Source organism: Bos javanicus, chromosome 24, assembly GCF_032452875.1.
Source record: "Bos javanicus breed banteng chromosome 24, ARS-OSU_banteng_1.0, whole genome shotgun sequence".
Classification (NCBI taxonomy): domain Eukaryota; kingdom Metazoa; phylum Chordata; class Mammalia; order Artiodactyla; family Bovidae; genus Bos; species Bos javanicus.
Genome location: NC_083891.1, coordinates 46035195 through 46058581, shown reverse-complemented (window position 1 = coordinate 46058581; position 23387 = coordinate 46035195). Strand labels below are relative to the sequence as shown.

The following is a 23387-nucleotide window of genomic DNA, read 5'->3' as shown; positions in this document are numbered from 1 at the left end:
ACGTGTGCAGGCGCCGAGTCTCGTGCGGCACTTGCTACTAAACCAGGGCTGAGAAATACAGTGCCTGCCTCTGGGGAGGGGCCTGGGGGCGCAGGCAAGGAGTGGCAGCTGGAGTTCAGCCGCGAGTTGCTGCACTGCCTCCACCTTCCCTACATACACATCTTTCCTCTTTAATGACCAAAGGACAGGCTTGTATTTAAATTTCAAATACAAGCTGGCTTGTATTTAAAATTCACAAATCTGTATTTCCATAGATGCAGATTCCTACTTGATTAAGGTAGCTCCGCCTTGGAGGTTGGACATACAGATCTTTGCAAGCTCCCCAGATAACCCTGGTGACAGACATGAGGACTTCTCAAAGCCAGTTGTCCCCCCTGGAGCCACTCTTGCAGCTCAAAGGCATAGAGTGTTGCCTTTCCGACCAGGGCTCCATCCGGCTCTGACAGAATCCTCTAACCTTTGGGGTCTCAAGGGTAAAAGCTCTGACACCTGCACCATGACCAGGTGTGACTAAGGTCTAGAACAGAGGCAGGGAGTCAGGGGGCGGAGAGCTGACACGGTGAGAAGAGCAGATGGCAGTGCCATTGAGAAGGGCCTGGGGTGGTAGGGTCCTGGAAGCGGGTGCTGAGGCCCTGGTGCCCTCTCAACCCTCAACTGGCGTGTCTCAGACCCGATTCTTGGGTGTCCTTGGTGGAATCTGAAAATACACACATGTGCATGCACGTGCACACACCCACATACACAGCGCACACACGCATCGACATACAGATGCGCCCCCCACACACACACGTCTTGTCCTCAGAGATGGTTCCCAGAATATGCACAGACCCACGTTGCTCCCACCTCCTCCCACCCCCCACCAAGGAGCCCTGAAGCTCCCAGGCAAAGAAATCAGACAATGGGAGGAGGCAAAGGAGAGGAAAGTCTTTGAAACTCTTTGGTCATTAATTAGTATATGGTTTTAAGTGAGTCAGTTCCCCTCCCTGGACCTCAGTTTCCTCACGTGTAAGGGCCACAGCAAGGCACGAACTAAGAAAGGTTTTGGCCGCTGCCACATCCACCAGTCAGCACCCTGCAGAGGGGACCCCAAGGCTCAGAGGACCAGGGGTGTGACAGAGCCATGGGCAGCCAGGGTAGCCCAGTGGTCACAGATCAGACTCCAGGGTCCCCTGCCGGGTCTGACTCCTGGCTCCACCTCTACCAGCTGTGTAGCCTTTCACGACCTCTTTGCATCTCAGCGGGCTTCCCAGGTAGCCCAGTGGTAAAGAAAGAACCCGCCTGCTGATGCAGAAGCCACAGGAGACGCGAGTTCGATCCTTGGGTTGGGAAGATCCCCTGGAGGAGGAAATGGTGACCCACTCCAGTATTCTTGCCAGGATAATCCCATGGACAGAGGAGCCTGGTAGGCTGCAATCTATGGGGTCATAAGAGTCGGACACAATTTAGCGACTGAGCACACATGTAATATGCCTCAGCTTCCCCATCTGTAAAATGGGGATGACAGTCTCTACCTTCCTGGTGTGAAGACGATGCTACTAGGGTGCCTAGTACAGAGTGGTACAAGAAGCAGCCAGCACCCCCCTCCCCAACAAGGGAGCCAAGACTCACCCCCTTACACCTTCTGGGCCTCCTCTCTCACTGCCCTGAAGTTCTGGGCTCTGGTAAGCCTGACCCTGACAACAGTGCTCTCCCTGATTGTGGAAGTAAAGTGACATCCCTGCCGCTCCCCCAACCCCATCCCAGCACCACTGGCCCCCTGACCGTGATATTTTGCACCCTAGCCCCATCACCTCCTGCATGCTGTCTTTTACCTGCTTATTCATTTGCTGTCTGCCATCATCCCCCCGCCTGATGGTAAGCTCCCTAAATCCAGGGGAGGGGCCCTGACTTGTCCACCGTTGTGTCCTCAGTGCCTAGAACAAATCTGGAGCAGGACAGGCCATTCAGTCAACATCTGTGCAATGAGGGAGTGAATAAACGAATGAATGAAAAGAAGGAAGATAAAGCAATATTTTTTCAGCTTCTCCACAGACACTGGGGTCTTCTGAATGGGTCTGAATCCAGGGTCAACGGTTCCTGGCACAGAAGAGGGGCTTAATAAATATTAAAGTAACAGATAAAGCAGAGAATGAGGGAGGAAAGGTAGAGATTTGGGCCTGCATTGAGCCAACCCCATCCTGACTTCGGGCCAAGAGCCATGGAAAACCTGCCAAGGAGCAGACCGTGGCCTTGGCTCAGCAGGCCCCATTGCCTGGCCATGCCCCCACCAACACGGAGTTACCTGGCCATGCCCCCACCAACACGGAGGTCCTTCTGCGTCATCCTTGTCGTGTCATTACCACTCGTGGCAGTCCATGAGGCGGGGCTGTGCCGGGCATTTAGGTATAGAGGTCCTGCAGGCACTATGGGCCACGCAAGGCTTTGGATCATGTGTTCAAAGCTGGGGTAGGGAAAGTCTTGAGAGGGCAGCTGAGTACGTGGGGAGGAGGCGGGGGGAGAGACGGAAGGAAGCCAGCAAGCACTGAATGCAGGGGGGCAGAGGCCCCGGGAAGGGGCATCCCGGGGTTCTGGGAGACTGTGGCTGCTAGAGGAGTGGGAGGAGGAGGGGTCAGCATTCCAGCAGGGTCACCTGTGTGTCTAGAAGATTGGCGGTTCTCAGAGAGGTATAGGAAGGGGCTTTGACAGCTGGTTTGGGGAAAGAGGGAAGGTTAAGGAGGTTAGCATTTTTCCTAGAATATTAATTCTAGAGCACATCTGTCCTTTCCAAAGCTTTTTAGACAGCAAGTTTCCCTGAAGTGTTCACCAGCCCCTGAGGAGGGAAGCACAACGTGGATGCTCTTCTCCCTTGGATCTATAAGGAGCCCAAAGCCCCCAGAGAGGTTAACAAAGCTCACAGTGGTCCCAGGACTCCTGTCTCCAGATTTGCTGCCTTCCAGTCCTGCAGGACGTGCTTATTCTCCTGGGTCCTTGGGTATGAGGGGTCGTGCAATGTTAAAAACAAGACAAGGGGAGGGGGATGTTTATGATGAGAAAGAAACCAAGATCCTATGAATTGCAAACTTGGCACTATCTGCCTTCGAGAGTTCTACAGACTTATTTGTGGCCCTAAAGTTTTGTGGATGAGACGCATTAAAAAAAAGAGTGTTAAATTGCATCAGTTCTAGGAAGCCATCAGTTGGATGGTACACTGTCACTTCATGAACCACCACCAGGTTTTAAAAGACAATGTAACTGAGACACATATCTAGAAGATGCATCCCAATTTCAGAGCTGGGAGACATGCAAGTGTATGCGCCTTAGAGCTTAGTGACTGAGTGACTGAGTGTGTTTCATAAAACCCTGTAGTACCACGCAAACGCCCTGCAAATACTGTAACCAGATATTCAGACTCTCATAAAGATTTTTCCTGTTTGGCCTCTAAGATAAAAGGAGACCCTGTATTGTCAATAGCGGTGTTGGAGTCGGATACTTACACACCCTGATCAGTCCTTTTCATCCTGCGCTTTGTGCATGAGAACCTCAGCTTTTCAGCCTGAATGAAGGCAACCTCGCATCTGAATGGCTTCCCTAATAGCGCAGTTAGTAAAGAATCCACCTGCAATGCAGACCCCAGTTCAATTCCTGGGTTGGGAAGATCCTCTGGAGAAGGGATAGGCTACCCACTCCAGCATCCTTGGACTTCCTTATAGCTCAGCTGATAAAGAATCCGCCTGCAATGTGGGAGACCTGGGTTCAATCCCTGGGTTGGGAAGAGACCCTGCAGAAGGGAAAGGCTACCCACTCCAGTATTCCGGCCTGGAGAACTCCATGGACTGTATAGTCCATGGGGTGGCAAAGAGTCGGACACAACCAAGCAACTTTCACTTTCATGTATATACACTCTTTCATAGTCACAAACTTCTGTGGGTAAATCTTCACCCTGGCCTAGGAAGCGGGTCTCATTTGCCCACTCTCGCCTTCAGCACACACCAGTGAACCCCGGGACTGGCGTCGGAGCCCAGGCCCCGTCCTTGACCCTGAGAAGCTCCTTCTGCCTCCCTCAAGAGGTCATCCCAACCCCCTGCAGGCACTTCTGCCAGCATGTCTGCCCCTCCCTGACCTCCCTCAGACTGGACCCGACGCTGAGAAGAAATGGAATGATTCGTAACTGGGGGCAGAAGGAAGACGAAAGAAAGTGGGAGCTTGGAGGTTTGTGGCCTCTGTCCCCTGGACCAGGAGTGAGAGGAGGGAGCCCGGGTCTCCACCCTGACTGAGTGACCTTGGCCACATCCCCTCCTCTCTCTGGGTCTCTGTTTCCTGCAAAATGGGGCTGGTTGGAAGGGCTGGGTATCTCTGGGGTCCCTTCCAGCCCTGCTTTTCTGGGCTTCCAGTGCAAACCCTGAGAGCTGAGTCTTAGTGGACAAGGCCCAGCCAGGCCACCAGGAGCCCCTGCGAGCCCGAGTCCTCGACCTGGGATATCTGTGTCTGGTTACCACTTCTGGAGAGCAAACCTCCTTTCCCACACCTCCCTCAGGGAGGACCTGAGGCAAGAGCCTGGGGCGGTGAGCACCACGCTGGACTGAGGGGCCAGAGCCCTGGGCCTCTACCCACCAGCAGCTCCTGTCTCCATGACCCGTCACTCTGCTCTGATTCTCAGTCCTCCCCTGCCCCCACCCCCATCTGCAGAGGGGTAGAGTGGTGCTCCTTGCCCGTGGCAGACTAGCATTCGCCCAGTCCCCACCCTCTGTCAGGTGCTGTGCTGATGCTGTCCATACCCCACTAATCCTTACAGAAACAACCTCTCCGGGGGGTAGAGTCTACCTCACTCCCAGCAGTCTGACCTGGAGCCTGTGCTCTTGACCCCTAGGCCACCTGTCGCGGTGGCCACCTCGATCCCTGCTCCGGGCACTGCACTGGTACTGCCCAGGGACTCTCCCTGAGTGTCTCCAACAACCAGGAGCGGGTCATGGTTATATCCCCATTTCTCAGATGAGAAAACGAAGCTCCGAGAGATTACATACCTTGCCCCAGGACATACAGATTTTGTGGAGGGTCTGTACACCATACCCGGGCTGGGCGCTCCCAGTTACAACCTCTTCCTTAGCTCACACATTCTACTGTGTTCTTTGGACAAGATGGAAAACGCAAGCTAGTCGCCAGGACAACGAGAAGAATTTGTCAATAAACGAATGAGCACCACCCGTCAACCCAGGTCAGTGGTCGGACACCAACTTGGACAGGTGGCTTCTCACTTCTCACCTTGGGATCTTGCCCCTTGCCTATTAGGCGAAGCCCTGCAGGCATGTTACCCCACCACCATGACACTAAACTGAGCAGCGTGGACACAGACAGTCTCTTTTATTCCCACAGGCAAGGAGTTTTCCTGTGAGTCCGTAAGTTCTGCTCACAAGACAGTTTTTAAATAAATCAACATAAGGCTTCAACTGTGGGTACTAAGACCAACTGGCCAGAGATGATGGGTTGTCTCCCAATACCCGTTCCCTCTTTCTACAGTAAAGTGAAAGTGTTGGTTGCTCAGTCGTGTCTGACTCATTGTGACGCCATGGACTGTAGCCTGCCAGGCTCCTCTGTCCATGGAATTCTCCAGGCAAGAATACTGAAGTGGGTTGCCATTTCCTCCTCCAGGGGATTTTCCCAACCCAGGGATAGAACCTGGGTCTCTTGCACTGCAGGCAGATTGTAGTAGAACCCTCAAATTTAGCTGGGCACTTGGCCTTCCAGAATAAAAACCACATTTCCCAGCCTCCTTTGCGGCAACACATGGTCATGTGAAGAAGTTCTGGACAATGAGATACAGAGCGGAGGTGCCAGGCAGCAATACATCATGCTCTTCCTGTCCTTTCTCTTCTTCCTCCATCCCGGTGCTTAGAAAGTAGACATGATGTGAACTGGACACGCCGAAAAGGGCCATATCCCAGGGAGGGTGGAGCAAGAAGAGCTCCCGAGTCCCTGCCACCTGCACCTGCCTGCCTTGCCTGCCCAGGACCACGAACTCCAGGCTGACCTGAGATAGTTGGTACCCCCTTTATCTGGAGTCTCTGCACAGAACCAGACTAAACCCTACCCAATAAACCAATTTCACCACGTGAAGGCATAAGCGTCTCCAAGCAGGTGTTAACAGATTCGAGAGTTCAGGTCTGCATGAATTAAGCTCAGTAATAAGGCGACGTGTATTCAAAACATCTGATGTACACTCAGACTACAGTAACGCGAGTGTAGTTTTCAACAAAGAGGGGGGCATCTGATGGAATTCCCACTGGCGTCCTTCTCATTTTATGGAATTTGACCAACTGGAGTTCATCCAAGTCAGCATCTGATTGGAAGCAACGACACTGGTGGAACCAGGGATGCTTGGCCTGAAGGATTCTTAAAAGTGCCTGGCAGAGCCTTGCGAAGGCTGCCAAGAGGAGAGTCAGAGGTGGGGAAGGAAAGGCCAGGGCCTGGGAGGCAGAGGACAGAGCCTGGCATCCTGGGACAGGCCCAGGAAAGGCAAGGGGCCTGGTCGCTGCCCACGGGCCACCGATCTCCATCAGTGCAAGTCGGGGGCTATGTGTGTGCGTCAGGCCCTCCTGCTCCTCAACCGTCTCGCTCAGAGACCTGCAGTGACAGTGTGTGCCAGGCCACAAGTGGAGAAAGATCTGCTGCATTGGGCTCCAGGGGCACCCAGGGAAATGTAGCCCTCATCAGAGGAAGATTTCTCAGGAGCACAGGGGCCCCTTTAACACCTTGAATTCTCTGGGACCCTGTCCCCACCCGACACACACACTCCATAGAGTCACTGTGTGCTGAAGGATGCGAAGTCTCAAGTGTGCAGCTGCACAGCCGGGCCCCTGCCCCTGGCGAGGGGAGAACTTTGCCTCAGGTCATAGAAGGGACCTGATGTCCCAGCTGCATTGAAACCCCAGCCTCAGTTCTAGGCCATGAAATTTTAAACCACTTCCTACAACACCTCAGTTTTCTTATCTCTCAATTGCGTTTAATGAAAGGTAATCCAAAGATCCCTTGGACTGCAAGGATATCCAGCCAGTCCATTCTGAAGGAGATCAGCTCTGGGTGTTCTTTGGAAGGAATGATGCTAAAGCTGAAACTCCAGTACTTTGGCCACCTCATGCAAAGAGTTGACTCATTGGAAAAGACTCTGATGCTAGGAGGGATTAGGGGCAGGAGGAGAAGGGGATGACAGAGGATGAGATGGCTGGATTGCATCACTGACTTGAGGGACTTGAGTCTGAGTGAACTCTGGGAGTTGGTGATGGACAGGGAGGCCTGGCATGCTGCGATTCATGGGTTCGCTAAGAGTCGGACACGACTGAGTGATTGAACTGAACTGAACTGAACTGAACCCAAAGATCAATGCAAGAAGACAGAGAGATGGTGTCTGTAAGCTCCCAACACGACATTCACGAGGTGACGCTTCTCCCTTGTCCGCAGGAGGGGCTCACAGCTGAGGAGTGACCGTGCTGGGAGGGGCCCGTGGGAGGAAGGAGGCAGCTTGGCCAATTTACTGTTCTTCTCAAGATCCAACCTCTTAGCTTGTCACTCAGGGTCTACTTTTTGCCAGCCCTTCTCCTGTGCCTTTCTCTGCAGATACCCAGGAGAGGGGAGCCGTGCCTGGAGCAGGGGGAACCCTAGGGGCTGCTCATCCTGTCCACAGGCCAAGGCCCAGCAAGGTGGACTGTACCTGACAGAGATACGCTCCAGACTTGGGAAAGTCACAAGCCCCACCGCCCAGAGGTGGTCACCTGTAGGGCTGGGAAAGCCTATGTTTTAACAAACTTCCAAATGATTCTCACTTGCTGTAGACCCTAGAGTCTGAAGCTCTCTGGCCAGGTGAAGCCCCAGGTCTCTCTCCCAGCACAGGTGGTGTGCATCCCACTGGGCTCCCTGGATCTGCAGACTCGCCCACCTGCCCACATCCCTCCCTGGCACATGGCCGGCCGGGCAACTCCCAGGCCTCTGGTCTCGGCACTGCTGGTCTCTTCCATGATTTATGGCTGTGACTCCCACACACACTCCAGGAACAAGAGAACCCAGCACACCATTCACAAATTAAATTCAGCCCTCCTCTCCTCCCAGGTAATGGGCCCATCTGATGATAGAAGAGCTTATAAACAGCTATCGTCAAATTAATCTCGATGTCAGAGAAATAATAGCAGCCGTAAATAAGACTGAGTGTGCCTGGCTCACCAGCTTGTTAGGGCACTTTATAAAGCAGGGTAGCACCATTAATACCGCATGGTCTAATTCCCCCGCCATCTGCACGCTGAGGTTGAGCACCGGCCGAGGAGTCTCCCAGGGGTCAGGACCACCACCCAGGGTGGCGGGTGGAAAGCTCAGGAGAGCAGGGTTTGCTGGCCATCTCCTGGACCACAGCTTCTTCTTCTATCCCTGCCCAAACTGCCCTCATAAGCACAGCCGGGGTTCTCAGGGTTGGGGGGCTGCCACCCATGCTCAGGCCTCCCCATACCCCTCACGGGGCCTCCTCCCACCTGGGTACCCTTCCCTGTCTCACCTCCTACTGACAGGGACCTCAGCCTTCAACCACAGCTCGAGGGCCACCTCCTCCACAAAGCCCCCAAGGCCACATGGCGTCCCAAAGGAGCTCAGCCATGTTTGTAGCATCTATCAGCGGGCGCTAGGGCGGAGACCACGGCGAGTCAGCGGCCCCTCCCTCCATAGCCCACACAGCCTCTGCCCCTCTTGGGCTGCAGTGAGAGCGATGAAACAGCAGAGCCCTGAGGACGGTGAGAACTGGGGGCCACAGGGTCTAGGGGGGCACGTGGCCATGGTCAGGCCTGGTGGCGTTACCCCGGCTAAAGTCTCGTGAGAATATTAACTGTGTGAATTCAGTGATGGTGTCCAGCTCACGGGGCTCAAGAGACCTGTCAATGGAAAGAAGGGGAAGCAGACACTGAAGTTGTGTCTCCAGAGACAGTATGCATGGGTATCACGGTGCTGCTGCATGTACTCACGGGTGTGAGCAGCAAGTGGCTGTGTGTGCCTGTTGTCACCTGTGTGTGAGACTGTGTAATGTGCTGTGTCTACAGATATTTACGCGTGTTGATGAGTGGACATGCTGACATCACGCGGGTGTGTGGCTGTGTGCGACTATGCAAATGTGCGTGATTTGGGGACTGTGTACAGAAAGGCGTGTGTTGGGCTGAGCATCCAGGTGCACAGTTATGTGCACGTCAAGTGCTAGACGGGTCATGTGAGAGCAATGAAACAGCAGAGCCCTGAGGACGGTGAGAACTGGGGGCCACAGGGTCTAGTGGGGCACGTGGCCATGGTCAGGCCTGGTGGCGTTATCCTGGCTAAAGTCTCGTGGGAATATTAACTGTGTGAATTCAGTGACGGTGTCCAGCTCACGGGGCTCAAGAGACCTGTCAATGGAAAGAAGGGGAAGCGGACACTGAACTTGTGTCTCCAGAGACAGCATGCCTGGGTATCACGGTGCTGCTGCGTGTACTCACGGGTGAGTACCGCTCTCAACATAGGCGGCTAGGGAGAAAGCCCATCCCAAGGAACCTGGTGTGTATCTGTGCTGTGCTGAGTCGCTTCGGTTGTTGTCCGACTCTTTGTGACCCCATGGACTGTAGTCTATCAGGCTCCTCTGTCCATGGGATTCTCCAGGTAAGAATACTGGAGTGGGTTGCCATGCCCTCCTCCAGAGGATCTTCCCAACCCAGGAGTCGAACCCACGTCTCCTGCGGCTCCTGCACTGCAGGCTGATTCTTTACTGCTGAGCCACCTGGGAAGCCAAGGAACCTGGGCAAGGTCATAAACATACAAAGGGGGAGGAAGTCCTGAGCAGACTGAGGCCTCAGCACAGCCCTTAGCTCATCCCGGACACACCAGAGCTGCGCATGGGCAGTGTGCCCTTTGTTCCAGACAAAGGCCAGTCAGCCACTGGCAACGCTGATCAACAGGCAACACTGCTGTGACAATTAGGAGTGACAAGGGCCCAGCTGCCCCATAGGACATCTGCCTCTTCTCCCGTCCCCTCTGCAGTCCTCTGCTCCCCAGCCCGCCCTGTGCCCTGCAGCCCCTCTGCCTGCAACACTCTGCCCCCACCTCTGCTCCAATTCAACCCCATGCATCCTCTAAGACTGTGCCCAGCCCGAGCCTCCCCCGAAAGAGCACTCAGCCCATACCTTGAGCCATACTTTCTTGTTTGTTCACATGTTGGTTTCCCACGGGACTACCTTTCTTTAGGGCAGTTAAAGTGCTTGGGAGAATACCTGGCACAGAGCAAGTGCTACATGAGCATTTGCTGATGCTCATGTTATTGTTATCATCCCCATGTCTCCAGTGCCTGGCAGAGTGCCTGGTCCAATTCAGACACACATCTGTTAGGTCAGCTTAACAAATCCTTGATCAGATCTGAGCTTCATCATAACCAGTTGCAAGGGTTACTAGAATTGTTCCCATTTTACAGATGAGAGCACTGAGACTTGGAGGGGTTTTTTTTCCCCTACCCTTTGTTTCCTTTACCAAATTCAAAGTGCTTCCTAGAAGCAGTCAAGGGATCCTATACATGGCAATGACCTAGCAGGTAGCCATGTATAACAATGAGTCTGTAGCCCCACGCTCTGTGCCAGGTGTCACGGTGGATATACTCCATCCACCATCTCACCTGTCACTCAGCCTGGCAGGTAAGATTGAGTACCCAATTCTTCAGGGAGCAGAACCCATGCTTGAGAGGGTTACCCACTTCAGAGGAGGTCACAAGCCCTCAGCTCCCCCCAGGCAGCCTCCCCCCTCAGCGTGGCCCTCCCAGGAACGACACGTTGACTGTGGGAGCACTCAGGCAGTCCGGCTGGGCAGAGGGGCGGGAGGGGACAGAGGATTACCAGGGAAATGGCTGGGGCTGGGGAATAGCAGGGAAGATGGGGACCGGTGTGGGTAGGATGACAATGAAATGAGAGGGCCCGATGCTCCAGAAAAGAAAAAGAAAAATCAGGCAAGGTGACAGCCCCAGGACTCTGAACATTCACCTCTTGGATCAGCTCTGGGCCTCCGTGGCGGGGGCAGGGTGCAGGCTGACCTGAGAGGTTCCCAGGCATCAAGCCGCAGATCACTCCCTACTCCGGAAACCAGATCCAGTTCCGCCTCCTCCAAGAGGCCCTCCTGACTTTGCCAGGCCCCCGTGACTTCCCAGCGCAGGCACCAACACTGGCCAGCGGCCTCCAGGCTGGGTCATAATTTCCAGCCAGCACGCCCATCAGCCTGGCCCTCATTAGACTGTAGCCTAATCTGTGCATTCTCCACCCAACTCCAGGGGTCCTCAGGGGTCTCCGCAGCCAGACTGCAGGCCAGATCCTATCTGTGCCTCAGTTGCCCGCAGCCCGGCATAGATTCTCAGTAACTGCTTATCCAAGAAAGCTGAGACATGCCCTTCTTTCCCTGTTCCCCGTGCACTCCTTTGGGGCCCCTGAAATTGTTCCAGTGAGGGAGGAACCGAGAATGAACACCTTTTTCTAAGTACTTCCCAGAGGTTTGCATGTCTTGTTACTTTACATGTATCAAAACTTTCTTTCATCCTCACCTCCCCAGGACAATGGTATTGATAACAATTATCTCCAGTTTTTTCTAAGGAAGAGAGTGGGGCTCAGAGAGGTCCAAAGTCACCTGCAGTAGGTGCCAGGATGGACTTAGCGAGTCCCTGAGAGATGGGCGCTTCCTGCTGAGAATCGGGGGACGGGGACAGAGGCAGGTCTCTGACCTCACCCATCCCCACCCTCCTGTGCCTCTGGCTCCTCTTTCCTCCACCCCTCTCCTGGGGGTGGCGTGGGCTGGTGAGGGCCCTCGAGGGTGGGATGGGCTGGGGAAAGGCCACCCCAGGTTCCTTTCTGGGCTCCTGGACCACCTTCGTCGTCACACTCCCCGCTCACCTGCTCAGGTGAGGGCTGATAGCTGTAGCTCCCTTTACCCACCCTCCCCCCTCCTCCACACCCCCTGCCCCCGTGACACCTCTTCCCCCCACCCCTCCCTCAGCCCCACCCCTCCTGTTGGGGAGAAGGCTGGATTCCTCAGGTTCCAGGGGGCTCAGGCTCCCTCTTGGGGGCCCCTTACTCCCTACCCTGCCCCCTCCCCAACTCTGGCTCTGGCTCTGGCTCTGTGGCCGCCCTGCTTCCTGACAGCCCTGCCCAGGAGCCTCAGTTTCTCCCAGCCAGAAACAGGAAGATGAGAGCTGCCCACCACCCCCACCAGCCAGGCCCAGCTTCCCTAGACCAGCCGACTGGGCTCCTCTTCAGGCCCGACTCCCCTTGTGCTCCAAAGGATGTGAGTGCAGCAAAGGTGAAACCGAGGCTGGGCCGACCCGCCTGGTGTCCAGGAGGGGCTCTGGCCACCTCTGACTGCACTGGGGCCAGGGCTCTGTCCAGCTGCCTCTCTGGGGTCCCTCCCTGACTACCAAGTTGGGTACTGGGCCAAGTTGTACCAAGTTGTACCACCAGTACCAAGTTGGGTCCTGGTGCTGGGCCAGGGCTGACTGGCAGTTCGGGGGGCCTTGTAGGAGGGAACCGCCCCGCGGACCCAGGTCTTCCATCCCTGCCTCACTTGCCCCAGAGTTGAACTTCTCCGCGCAGCTCGGCAGGGCCAGGCTGGTGGAAGAAGAGGCCCGCCCAGGCCAGCTCCTGCTCCAGAGAACAGCATGCAGACGGAGGGCCCCACTGGAAGAGCCGCCCTTTGGCTTAAGGATGGCAGGTGTAGGCAGCCCTGGGCCAGGGGATACCCCAACCCCATCAGCACCCAGAGTTTGGGAGCAGAACTAATTGTTCTAGGATGTGGTGGTCTTGGGAACAGGCGCCACAGAGGGGCCCGAGGGCTATGGGGAGGGGGTTGCCTGGAGGCACTGGCTGCTGGGGGAGGCGAGCTGAAGCCCAGCAAGCAGGCTGTGGGGGGAGGCGAAGCCCTGGGAGGGCTTCCGCCCCCTTGCCTCCCACTCAACAGCCCCCAGAGAAACAGCAGCAGCTGTTCCAAAGCTTCCCCGCCCTTCCTCGAGACAGGTGTTGGCTGAATTCTCACTTCCTCCCAGCCTCAGAGAGCGCCTCCACCCGCTCTCCACCCGGCAGGCCGGTGCTGAGTCAGCAGCGCCTCTTCCTCTCCTCCACTTGGGGAGACCAGCCCCCACCTCCAGGGGGTGCGGCCGAGCCCTTTTGCTGAGGTCACCTGCGGGAGGGCTGGCTGACCCCTGCTCCCCTGCAGTGGCACACCTCAGGAAAGGAGGCCCCAGGGAAGCTCTTGCTGAGGAGCCAAACGGGAGCGGGGGCAGCCCCAGGAGGCAGGAGGGACCCGAGGCTCTGGACCCCCAGCGGGGCCTGTGCTGCCTGCAGAGTCACTGCTGTGGCCGGCGGAAGGGTGGAGCCTCTCTACTGAGCTCCGAGGCATGGCTGCTGCCCAGCGAATGGGCCAAAAGACAATGGAAGTGTAAGTGACTCTCATCCAGAGGAAATCACCATTTTTTTTACAGCAGGAAGGGGCAATTAGGCCAATTATCTCCTCTAGCAAGTTGGAAGTGCAGACCCAGAGCAGTCAGGCTCGCCAGCCCTGTCACAAGGGTGGTTATTGGCAGAGCAGCCTCAAAGCAGGGCTGGGCCCACCAGCCTGAATAATGGGCCATCACTGTTAACTGTTGTCTCTGGCTGGCTTCTCAAACTTCACTTCGCATAAGTCACACTTCATGTGACAAGTCCTGTAAGGTAGACCCATCGCCCCCATTTGACAGATGGGAAAACTGAGACCCACTGGAGGAAGCTGACTGGCTCAAGATCACAGTGGACTTTGGTGGCAGAACAGAGACCAGAAGCCAAATCTCAGAGGAATTTATCCGAAGCTTCCTTCCCCATGCCCTCTTTCCTGCCCCCTCTTTCCGCCCCTTTGGGCCCGGACTGATGGTGAGCAGAGAGGCCTGGGAGCTGTCAGAGTCCACCATCCCCCACCCTCCCCGTGGCCAAACAACAGCTCAAGGGAGGCCACAGACCACACCAGCAGGGGTGGCCTGTGACCCAGAGCCGTTGGGTGCCTCACAAGCCACGAGTCTGAACACAGAGCCACCATTCGAGTGGAATTTGGTGAAGCCAGTCAAAGTGATGCTTGTGAAAACAGCTTAGCAAGACATGAAAGGGCTTTTAATAGGTTAAATCTGAAAAATCAGAGAATGCAAAAGTGTATATTACTGTGTTTACAGCTCTACAAAAAATATGTATATGAGTATGAACAAACTGGTGGAAGGCCTTTCACTAAAGTGATCACAGACAGGTGGACTCCTAAGAGATTTTTTCCCTTTGGTCTATTTTCTAAACTTTCCAAAATGTGAGTGTATTAAAATGTGAGTGTATTACTTGATGATATAACACAGATAGAAGGCATCATGATGACCTAAGAAAACCCAGGAGAGGTGCTCATGACTTGGGAGCCAAAGTCCTTGAAGGGGTACACCTAGTTATCTTGGTGGCAAGCTGAGCACAGGGGTCCCCCAGTTAAGCTGGCGAGGCCTCCTCCGAGCCAGAGTCTGCAGGCTAAAGGACTCACCACCCAGTTCCAGCCCCTGCTCGTTTCCCACCCTGGGGTCTTTCTGGTCCACCACGCACCCTCCCTGTCTCTCAGACTCCCCTTCCAGAGGGTGGAGGCTCTAGGCTGGGGACTTGACCTGCTTCACAGCTTGGCTGGCCGCAAGCTAGACTGAGGCCTCTCCCAAAGCGGACAAACCGATGTCCCCAGATGTGGAGGAAAATTAGGGATTCCTTTCCAGTCAGTGTTTTCTTGGTTTCAAGAGGGTTCCTAACAGTGTGCAGGCCCTGGGAAGCGCTGCAGGGAGCCACAGCTGGCCCGCCAGTCACACCACATCCACTTCTGGCTCAGCCATTCCCTAACCCAAGGCGAGCAGGGGACAACTTTCCCCACCCTTGGCCTCAGTTGTCTCCTCTGGTCCCCAGTTACCTCCTCCCAGTCTGTGTTGAGGAGGAAATGAGATAACAGAAGAGAAGAGCTTTGAATTAGGGAAAATCCACTCTGCAGACAGAGCCAAGCCTGAGGTTGGAGCCCACGCCTCACCCCTCATGCCCTGTCCTTGGCCTCAGCTGCCACCCCCCCACCCCCTCCTTCTCTGCGACTCTGCCCTCCTCCCCACATGGGTAGGCCCCACCTTTTTGCAAACCCGTGGAGGCAATAATCTTGCCACTTGCTGGCCTTGGGTCCCTCTTCTCAAGAAAGATGAAGTTTGATAGAAGTTCAAACTGAGATACCAGAGCACAGCTCCCTGAGGGAGTGCATGTTGGTAGAGAGGTTGCTGAAAGCGTGACCTGCATGACTAAGGATGCAGGTGCCTGGCCAGATAAGGCAGGGAGGGAGAGTTCTTTGAGGGTGTGTCCCATAAATGTCCCATACATTTATCACCTAGTACTCCATCCAGGACTAGAAGTCTCAAATCCCAGGACACTGCCACAGTGCCCTTCCTTCTGCCCCCTTCAGCATCTCAAATTCTATTTATCTACATGCTGAACTAACCTCTCCCCCAAATTGTCTGCTCTGCCCACCATCCCTGCTTGCCTTCCTGGTCTCACATTCTCCCAGGCACGTCCAGACCTCCCCATCCCTCCGCCCCTCCACATCAACTCAGCTCTGTTCATTTCCTCTTATGGGAAGCTCCCCCCCCCCGCCCCCCATAAACCCTCCTCCTCATCCTCTAGACCACTGGTGTGTGGACTTCCAACACCCCTGGAAGCCCGCCGTGGACTCCTCCCCAGCTAAGCTCTTCTGGGCTCATCCCTCTACTGGAGCTTCCGAAGGCCTAAGAAACGGATTTCTATCAGACTTTTCTCCCATTTTCTCCCAATCTTACGCTGCTTAACCGCTGGAGTAATGCTCTCCCGAGAACCATTCAAAGACAGGACAATGGTCCCAATGCTTCCCATAGCTATGCAAGGTGACAGGCCGCACCCACACCCCGACACACACACAACCCCTCCTCATAAATGCTTTCTGTTCTTGCCCAGTCAGCAGAGCCACCTGGCCTTGACCGAAGTCTCCCTCCATTCCTGTCCCTGCCTGGAGTCTTTCTCCTCTCCCTCCTGTATACATACCAACCTTTGAGGCACAACTCAACCCCATTTCCTCAGCACATCTTCCCTGATTTATCTGATCTCTTGGCCAGTATATTCCAAGAGCTGTGCAGGATGCGGGCAGCCACCCAGCATGCCTCGGGACCTGCTCTGTGCCCGGTGTCTTTGAAAAGTCTCCACACACTCTATCAGGTAGATATAATGATGGTCATTGTTTAGAGAACACTCAGAGCAGTGGCCTAAGTTCACCCTTCCTGGTCAAGACTGGGATAGGACTCAACTCCTGGACTGCTCCAAGCTCTTCCCATTGCACCAATCAGGACATTGTGCCATCCGTTTGGGTGCCGAGGCACCGAATACCTTAGACAGTGTCTGGTTTCCTAAGCATCCATCTCCCAGCCTCAGCATAAGCCTCAGGAGGGCAGGTATCCAGGTCCCACATGGCTTTCATATCCCCCTTCAATTGACTCCAAGTAGGAATTCAGTGAACACTCATTAACTAAATGAACAAACAAGTGAGTCAGTGAATGAATGACTTAATGAATGAATACATGAAAATACAGGCATTGCAAGTGGTTCAGCTGTGGGGTTATGAATGTTTGCTCTTAGTTCTTAAATCAGCCAGAAAATCTGAGCCTAAGGTAAGCCTTTCCCTCCAATTCTCTTAGAAATATATTGGCTCATCTGTGGCCAAACCATACCATCCTAATAAAAGCAAATTCAGATTCATATTATATTAAGCCAGGACTTTTTAAAGAACTATTTAGATTCATAGAGGAACCAAGGCCCAAGTGTACAAGTAAGTGTCTTATACGTTTGAGCAACTGTGGTCAGGAAGGTCTGAGACACCCAAAGTTATGTCCTGAGCTGGAGTCAAGGGCCTGTGTCTCCTGGCCAGGAGTTTCCCATGGCACTTGGATCCAGCACAGAGCTGTTGCTTCCCTAGCTCAGAAAAGCATTAAGTTTTCCAATGGACACTGCAGGCTGCGTATTTAAAGGCGGGAAGGACATGGCAGGTAGGGCAGGAGGTGAGCAAGGAAGAGAGATGAGAGGTGACCCAGTGTCTGTTATCTGCATATTGCGGCATGGAGACTCTTGGTTGTCTTTTCCCCTAGCCTTGAATAATTAATAGTATCTGCCGATTTATGAAAAACTATTATTTAAGTAAGCCCCTCAATTAGGTGGGCCTTATCCAATGCTGGTTTCAGGAGAGAAGTTCTCTTATTCGAAAGGAAAAGTGGTAAATAAAAACCATGTTCCATCTTATTACAAAGTCCAGCGTAGAATCTACAGAGTAGATGGATTTTCCAAAATCTTAAGAGTTAAAATTGATTAAAACAGGTATGTGTCTGTTGGCTGAGAGAGTAGATGCAAAGTACAGTGGCTTTGTAATGACTGGACCATCCAGTTAGACAAAAAGGCTCCTTCAGATGAGTCAGTTTATTCTAACAGTCTAGACAAAAATATGGCATGCATTTGATAAATTGCTAAAACATGACTTCCCAGTAACCTACTAACTTTCTATGTTATTACTAGGTTACTAAACCATTCTCAAAACATTGACCAGATAATTCCAATATAATACATAATACTGGTTTAAAGAAATAAAATCCGAGAGTTGGTTAATAGCCACTGCTCTCTAGGGTGATCACCTGAGTTGGGATCGTTTTCCTTCTTGTTGAGGTTGGTTGGAGGATGGTTTATTTTGCTTTCTCAAACTGGGAACAAAATTGAAAGTTTCATGAAAACCAAAATAAAAGGAGGCGGAGGAGAGGGAGAAGGAGGGAGAGAAACAAAATCCCCAAGATCTGCCTATCTCGCCTCACACAAACTGCAGTACGAGCCTCCGCTGGGAGCTTGCATGTGTGTCCATGTGTCACAGTAAATCAGCTCAGCTTTCCCACCCGGGCTGGGGAGAGCATGAGAACAAAGGGCCAGAGCAGAAAGGGCAGCCATGGGGGAGAGGAGAGCCGCGTCGAGCCACAAAGGAGGCGAGGAAGCGCTGTGGTCAGGCAGGGGTGCGCCCGCCTGGCAGGGAAGGCTGGCAGGGGGCAGAGGCGAGCTGGGAGACAACCCACAGAGGCGAGCAGGAGGCACCTTGGCCCAAGGAAGAGCGGCTTCAAAATGATGACCCTTTGAAGGAACCGTGAATTTCTTTAATCAACTAATTTCCTCGGTGACTAAAACGCCTCATTTAGCAAGGCTTATTCTGAGCTGAAATTGAATAGGTGTAATTGACAAATGTTTGAATTTGAGTTCCACTCTGGGGGAAAAAAAAATACCTCTCCACTGGCTCCTCAAAAATAATTATGGAACAAAGATATATTTTAAGGGCTCTTCTTCCAGTTCAGTTTGGGGGTAGATTCGGACTTCCCTCCCGATCCCCGCCCCCCACAATCCGACAATGACAGAGATCTGGCTTTCTTTCTCAAGAGAGGCACTCCGGCCGGCCACAGATGAGGCAGCTGTCAGGAAACTGGGCTGTAATCAGCGTTCACTGGCTCACAGCCTACAGAGGGCACAGACCCTCTTATTCCTGCAGTAACAGGTCAGGCTGCTGGCCCTGGGATGAATGTGGGAGTGGTCTGAGTTGGTTTCTGTTTCAAACATCTTCCTTATGCAGGATCTCCATGCAAAACTTACATCGCAGGTCCCAACAATTTAAATATGCACCTGGGAGAGGATACTTTCAAATTCCAGATCAAGGCTTCAACTGCATGTAACATGTCACCCCCAGCATGACTTAGAAGGACAGTAAATCAATGAAACAGTAAAAAGAAAAAAAAGACAACTGAAAATGGGTTTTTCAGGCGAGTCTGAAATGCTACAAGATTGCTAGTTAAGAACAGTATCCCTTTTCTCAACCTAAGGGTTATAGCCCGTCTCTTCATCAACATCATAAACCGGGTGCCCATGAAACTTGGAAACTGAGATGAAAAGTGGAGGCTATCGGGTGGGTACATAGGTGGCCAAAGATAGGAGTTCTTTCTATGTAATAGAGCTATTTTGGTGTGTCAGGACAACTGACCCATCCCCCACCACAGTACCCAGACATCTACTGTAGAAAGATATGGACTAGATGAGATTAAAGTCACCATATCTGTATCACAAAAAAAAAGGAAAGAAAAAAAAAAAAAACCAGAAGGCATTCACTCAAATCTTACAATGGGAGGTGGGAGTGGTGGGTGGGTGGGTGAGGGGTGGGGATAGAAAAGCAAGGGGGGAAATCTAAACAGCAGGATACGACAATAAATGGGAAAACAGCAAGAGAAAAAGCACACTAGGTTAATATAGGAAACTAGTTCTTTATTGAGAGATTGTATATTAGTATTAGTGGATTCTGTGTGTAACAATGTCGTCATGCACACGATACAAAAAAAAAAAGAAAAAAAAAAAGGCTGGGCCCACCATGCTTCGGAAGGGCAACAGAACAAAAGCAGCGTACAATGAGCAGATGGCCCGGGCTACACGAGCACAGTAGGTTTCAGCAGGGTAACATCTCTAACCGAGCGCTGTACATTGTCAACTGGGGGATGTAAAAAAATACAGATCATGCTTTAGTTTTAGTACAAGAAAAGGTGAAAAAGATACACAACCAAAAGGATATTTGATACAGAAAAAATTACCCACAAAATAAGAACAGGAAGTAATTCAGCACAGCAGAACACGCGATCCCTGTTTAATGGAAAACCATTTTGCTGGGGATTCTTTTTCTTTTCGTTTTTTTCTCTTCTCCTTCTTTTCAGATTGCCAAATGGCAATCTGGGGAGGCCCCTTGGGACTTTACTTTGGAAGGGCCCTCAAAGTAGGGGCCTTATTCTTTCTTTATTGCTGCTGTTTTGTTTCAGTTTTCAAGCAGGTCTGGCCAGCGAGGCAGCAGAAGGGAGCCGGCTGTTAAAGGGGCAGCTCTGAGGGCCAGGGCGGATGTCCAAAGATGCTCTTGACATTGTACAATTAAACAATTAAGACACCGTGGCCAGGGCTCCCCCTTAAGCCAAAGACCTTGCTGCACCAAATTTTCAGAGTAGCAGCAACTATCATTTTATCAAAATTGTTCATATATATATATATATTTATTATTTTTTGCCTCTGACTAGATGTAATCTCTTCACTTATGCCAGGGTGCTAGCAGGGAGCTAGCTGAAGCCACCCAGATAAGTGGCAAATGGGGTGCTACAGCCTCCAAGCCAAGGCAAAAGGAGTCCACTTAACAGGGATTTACAGTGCAATGTACTCGGCTAAACAAGATGAGATACAAAAATGGTTATTTCTCTACATCTATTCTGAAATGGCCTACATCCTATACTACTACAATGGAAACTAAAAAGAACAGATTTAAGCTGGCAAGCTATCTAATAGTTTTACAAGAAGATTGTGGTTTAGGACCTTGTTGGGTTAAGCATTAGTATCCTCTATCGGAAGGTCATGAATTCTTATCACATTGTGCTAAATTTTACTTACAGCCCGACTAACCCTCAGCCCTTGAATTTCCTATGGGCGTGTTTGCCATGAAAGTAAACTTTGACTGGCAGAATTTGTTTTCTTAGGTGTTTTTTGTTTTTGGAGGGGGGTGTATTAAAAACAAAATTTAAAGGCAGCTGAGCAATTTGAATTTCAAAACATGGAATCAGCATCCTGCAATGGTATTTAGAGATTGGTGGTATTAATGAGGATGATAATGATTTAATCAGGATAATTATACTTTCAGGCTCAACATCCATCTTAATCATTTTTGAATTTCTGCCTAGTGTAATGTTCCACACCCGTTTTAAACGGAAATGCCAAGTAATGAGATATAATTGTGTATTGGGGGAGGGATTGGCATTTCAAGGGAGATCTCACCCAGCCCCCCCATTCCTATTCTTCACACATCCCCTCCACCCCTGCCCCCCACTGCTAGGCTGGCCTGAGACAGGGGATACTGCCGCTTAAATAGCAATGCCTTCCTCAGATGGAGACAGGAGATGGTTAAGAGGGGTGTCACAATACAGCTAAATGCGGAGGCAGAAGGGTCACAGCGCACACAGCAGCGAGTTGACCATTCACTGAGCTACACAATGAAGAAAAAAAAAAAGATTTGATAAATGCAGAATGTCATCATTCTATCATCACACAAAAAACTGCGGTTCAAACAGGCCTAAGGGGGTCAACCTTGCCTTTTAGGTTCTGGGGAGAGGCTGGGGCTGGGGACAGCTGGGCTGGAAGAAAGAGGGCTGGGCTTTCATTCTCTGGCCCAATAGGGCCCCTGGGGCGCACGAAGGCGCTGGCCCGCGACCCCACCCCCCACTCTGACTTGGGGGAGCAGCCCTGGTCGCAAAGGGAAGACATCATTCCGTGCGTGAGGGAGGGGGGCCGGGGGAGGGCTTCAGCCAGGAGGGATTGAAGCAGACGTGGAGTGGGAGAGGATAGCAGAAACATTTCCAAGAACAGCAATGTGAGTCCAGAGGCAGAATGCAAAAAGAAAAATAATAATAATGAATCTAAATGCATCTCGGGTTTGCTTTGGGAGGTGGGAATTTTTGATTAAAAGAAAATGGAAGAAATGTGAAGCGGGGAGAAGAGGGGGAAAATCAAGCTATTGTTGTTAGCAGAATGTAAGGGAAGGGGGATGTGGGGAAGGGGACCGTGCAAACACATCCCATATATCACAGTTAAAAACAAAGCCGGCGCCGGCCTGCTGCTTTGTCAACGCCTGCCGGGGGCAAAGGCCTGGCCTGGGGGCAGCATCCCACCGCATCCGCGCACACACAGCGCAACACCCAAGGGCCGGCACCCCTCTCCGGCCGGCCGGGTCCAGGGGTGCACAGCAGTGCACGCCTGACTCTCCAAGGCGCGCACACACTTGCACACAGTCACATACACGCGCGCACGCACACATACACACACACACACAAGCATCTTGAACCCATAAATACAACTGTCATACAAAGACCATGGTGTGGGGGGTGGATAGCAGAAGGGCGATACACAAAAAAGGGTTAAAGGGGAGGAAAAGATGGGACGGGAAATCGTGCAAGTGCCCACGAGAAGGTGGGGGCTGGGGCATGGGACAGGGCAGATGCCAGATGCGAGCTAGGCAGCCATCGGTATCAGTGACTAAATAATGGAGAAACACGAACACAAATGACATGAAACACACATACATCTCAAAAAAAAAAAAAATTACAGAAAGCCAAGTAGGCTTACACACACACACACACACACACAGGCGCGCACGCACACAGTCATGTATCTCTCTCCGTCCTTCGATCACACAGGGCTAGGTATTGGGGGAAGGGGCTATGACTGGGGGAACCGCGTCCGCCGCAAAGAATAAAAAATTGGGGCCGGGGAGGGAGGGGACTCGAATTCGCCAAACCCTAACTTCACTGCAAAAGCTCCCACGAGGGCGGCCACCTCCACACTCGGGGTCCCCCAGAAGGGAGAGGGGAGAAGCCACCGCTCGCCCCGCGTCCTCCCGGGTGTGCCCTGAACGCCCCCCCCTCAACCCGCCGCCCTCGGCGCCAGCCCCCGCCCGGGTGCCCGCGGCGATCCACGCTCGGAAGAGGACCCCGAAAGCAAAAAGCGATACCTCTGTTTCGCACAGAGCCAAACACTGGAAGCACGAGATAGCCGACGTGGACCAGGACCATCCTGGCTCCTCGCGCGGCGGCGGCGGCGGCGGCTGCGCGCGGGCCCTTTGTGGCGCGGCTCCGGGGCGCGGGCGCGGGCGGCGGCGGGGCTGCGGGAGCCGCCGGGGCGGGAGGCGGGGCGCGGGGCGCGGGCGGCGGCGGGGCGGCGGCTGGCGGAGAGACAGATGGCCCATGGAAAGGCTCCCTTCCCGGCCCCTCTCGACATTCAAAGGCGCTGGGGCCGCAGCTGCCGCCACACAAAGGCGCGCCCAGCCAATGGGAACGGAGCGCAGCGCGGCGCGGCCTCGCCGAAACCGCGGGGGACAGCGGGGACCGCGGGCGCGCGGGTGGCGGGGGGGCGGGGGTGCAGGGAGGGAGGGGTGATGGCTGAGAAGCAGCGGGCGGCCAATCGCCGTAGCCCGCGGCCGGGCGCGGGAAGGGGGTCAGCCCCGCGGGGCTCCTGCAGCCTCGCGTGGGCCCCTGGTCGCCCACGGGCCGGAACGCGCGCGCGTGGAGCGCCCTGCACCCAGACACGCGCGGCGTGCACACGGAACGTGCACACACCGAGAGCGACGTGCACCCAGACATGTGAAGGTGCCTTCGTGCGTGCGGAGAGACAGGCTCGAGCGTTTCCAGTGCACACGACCCAGAGGTCTTTGCACAACGCGCCCGGGTCACTCGGGGACGTGTGCATGGAGGCAGGCACACGTGC

At 53.4% G+C, this 23387-nt stretch overlaps 1 protein-coding gene and 1 long non-coding RNA gene across 2 annotated transcripts in view; both read right to left on the bottom strand.

Moving 5' to 3' along the window:
• ARK2C (arkadia (RNF111) C-terminal like ring finger ubiquitin ligase 2C) overlaps positions 1 to 22817 on the bottom strand; it is a 116624-nt gene extending 93807 nt beyond the window's left edge. The window contains exon 1 of the mRNA XM_061400075.1: positions 22636 to 22817. Within this exon, the coding sequence (XP_061256059.1) occupies positions 22636 to 22696 (61 nt within the window). The 5' untranslated portion in view covers positions 22697 to 22817. The remainder of the gene's footprint in view (positions 1 to 22635) is intronic.
• The window catches only part of LOC133237710 (uncharacterized), a 485111-nt gene that overhangs the window by 425086 nt on the left and 36638 nt on the right, over positions 1 to 23387 (bottom strand). The gene's annotated exons all lie outside the window — the stretch shown is intronic.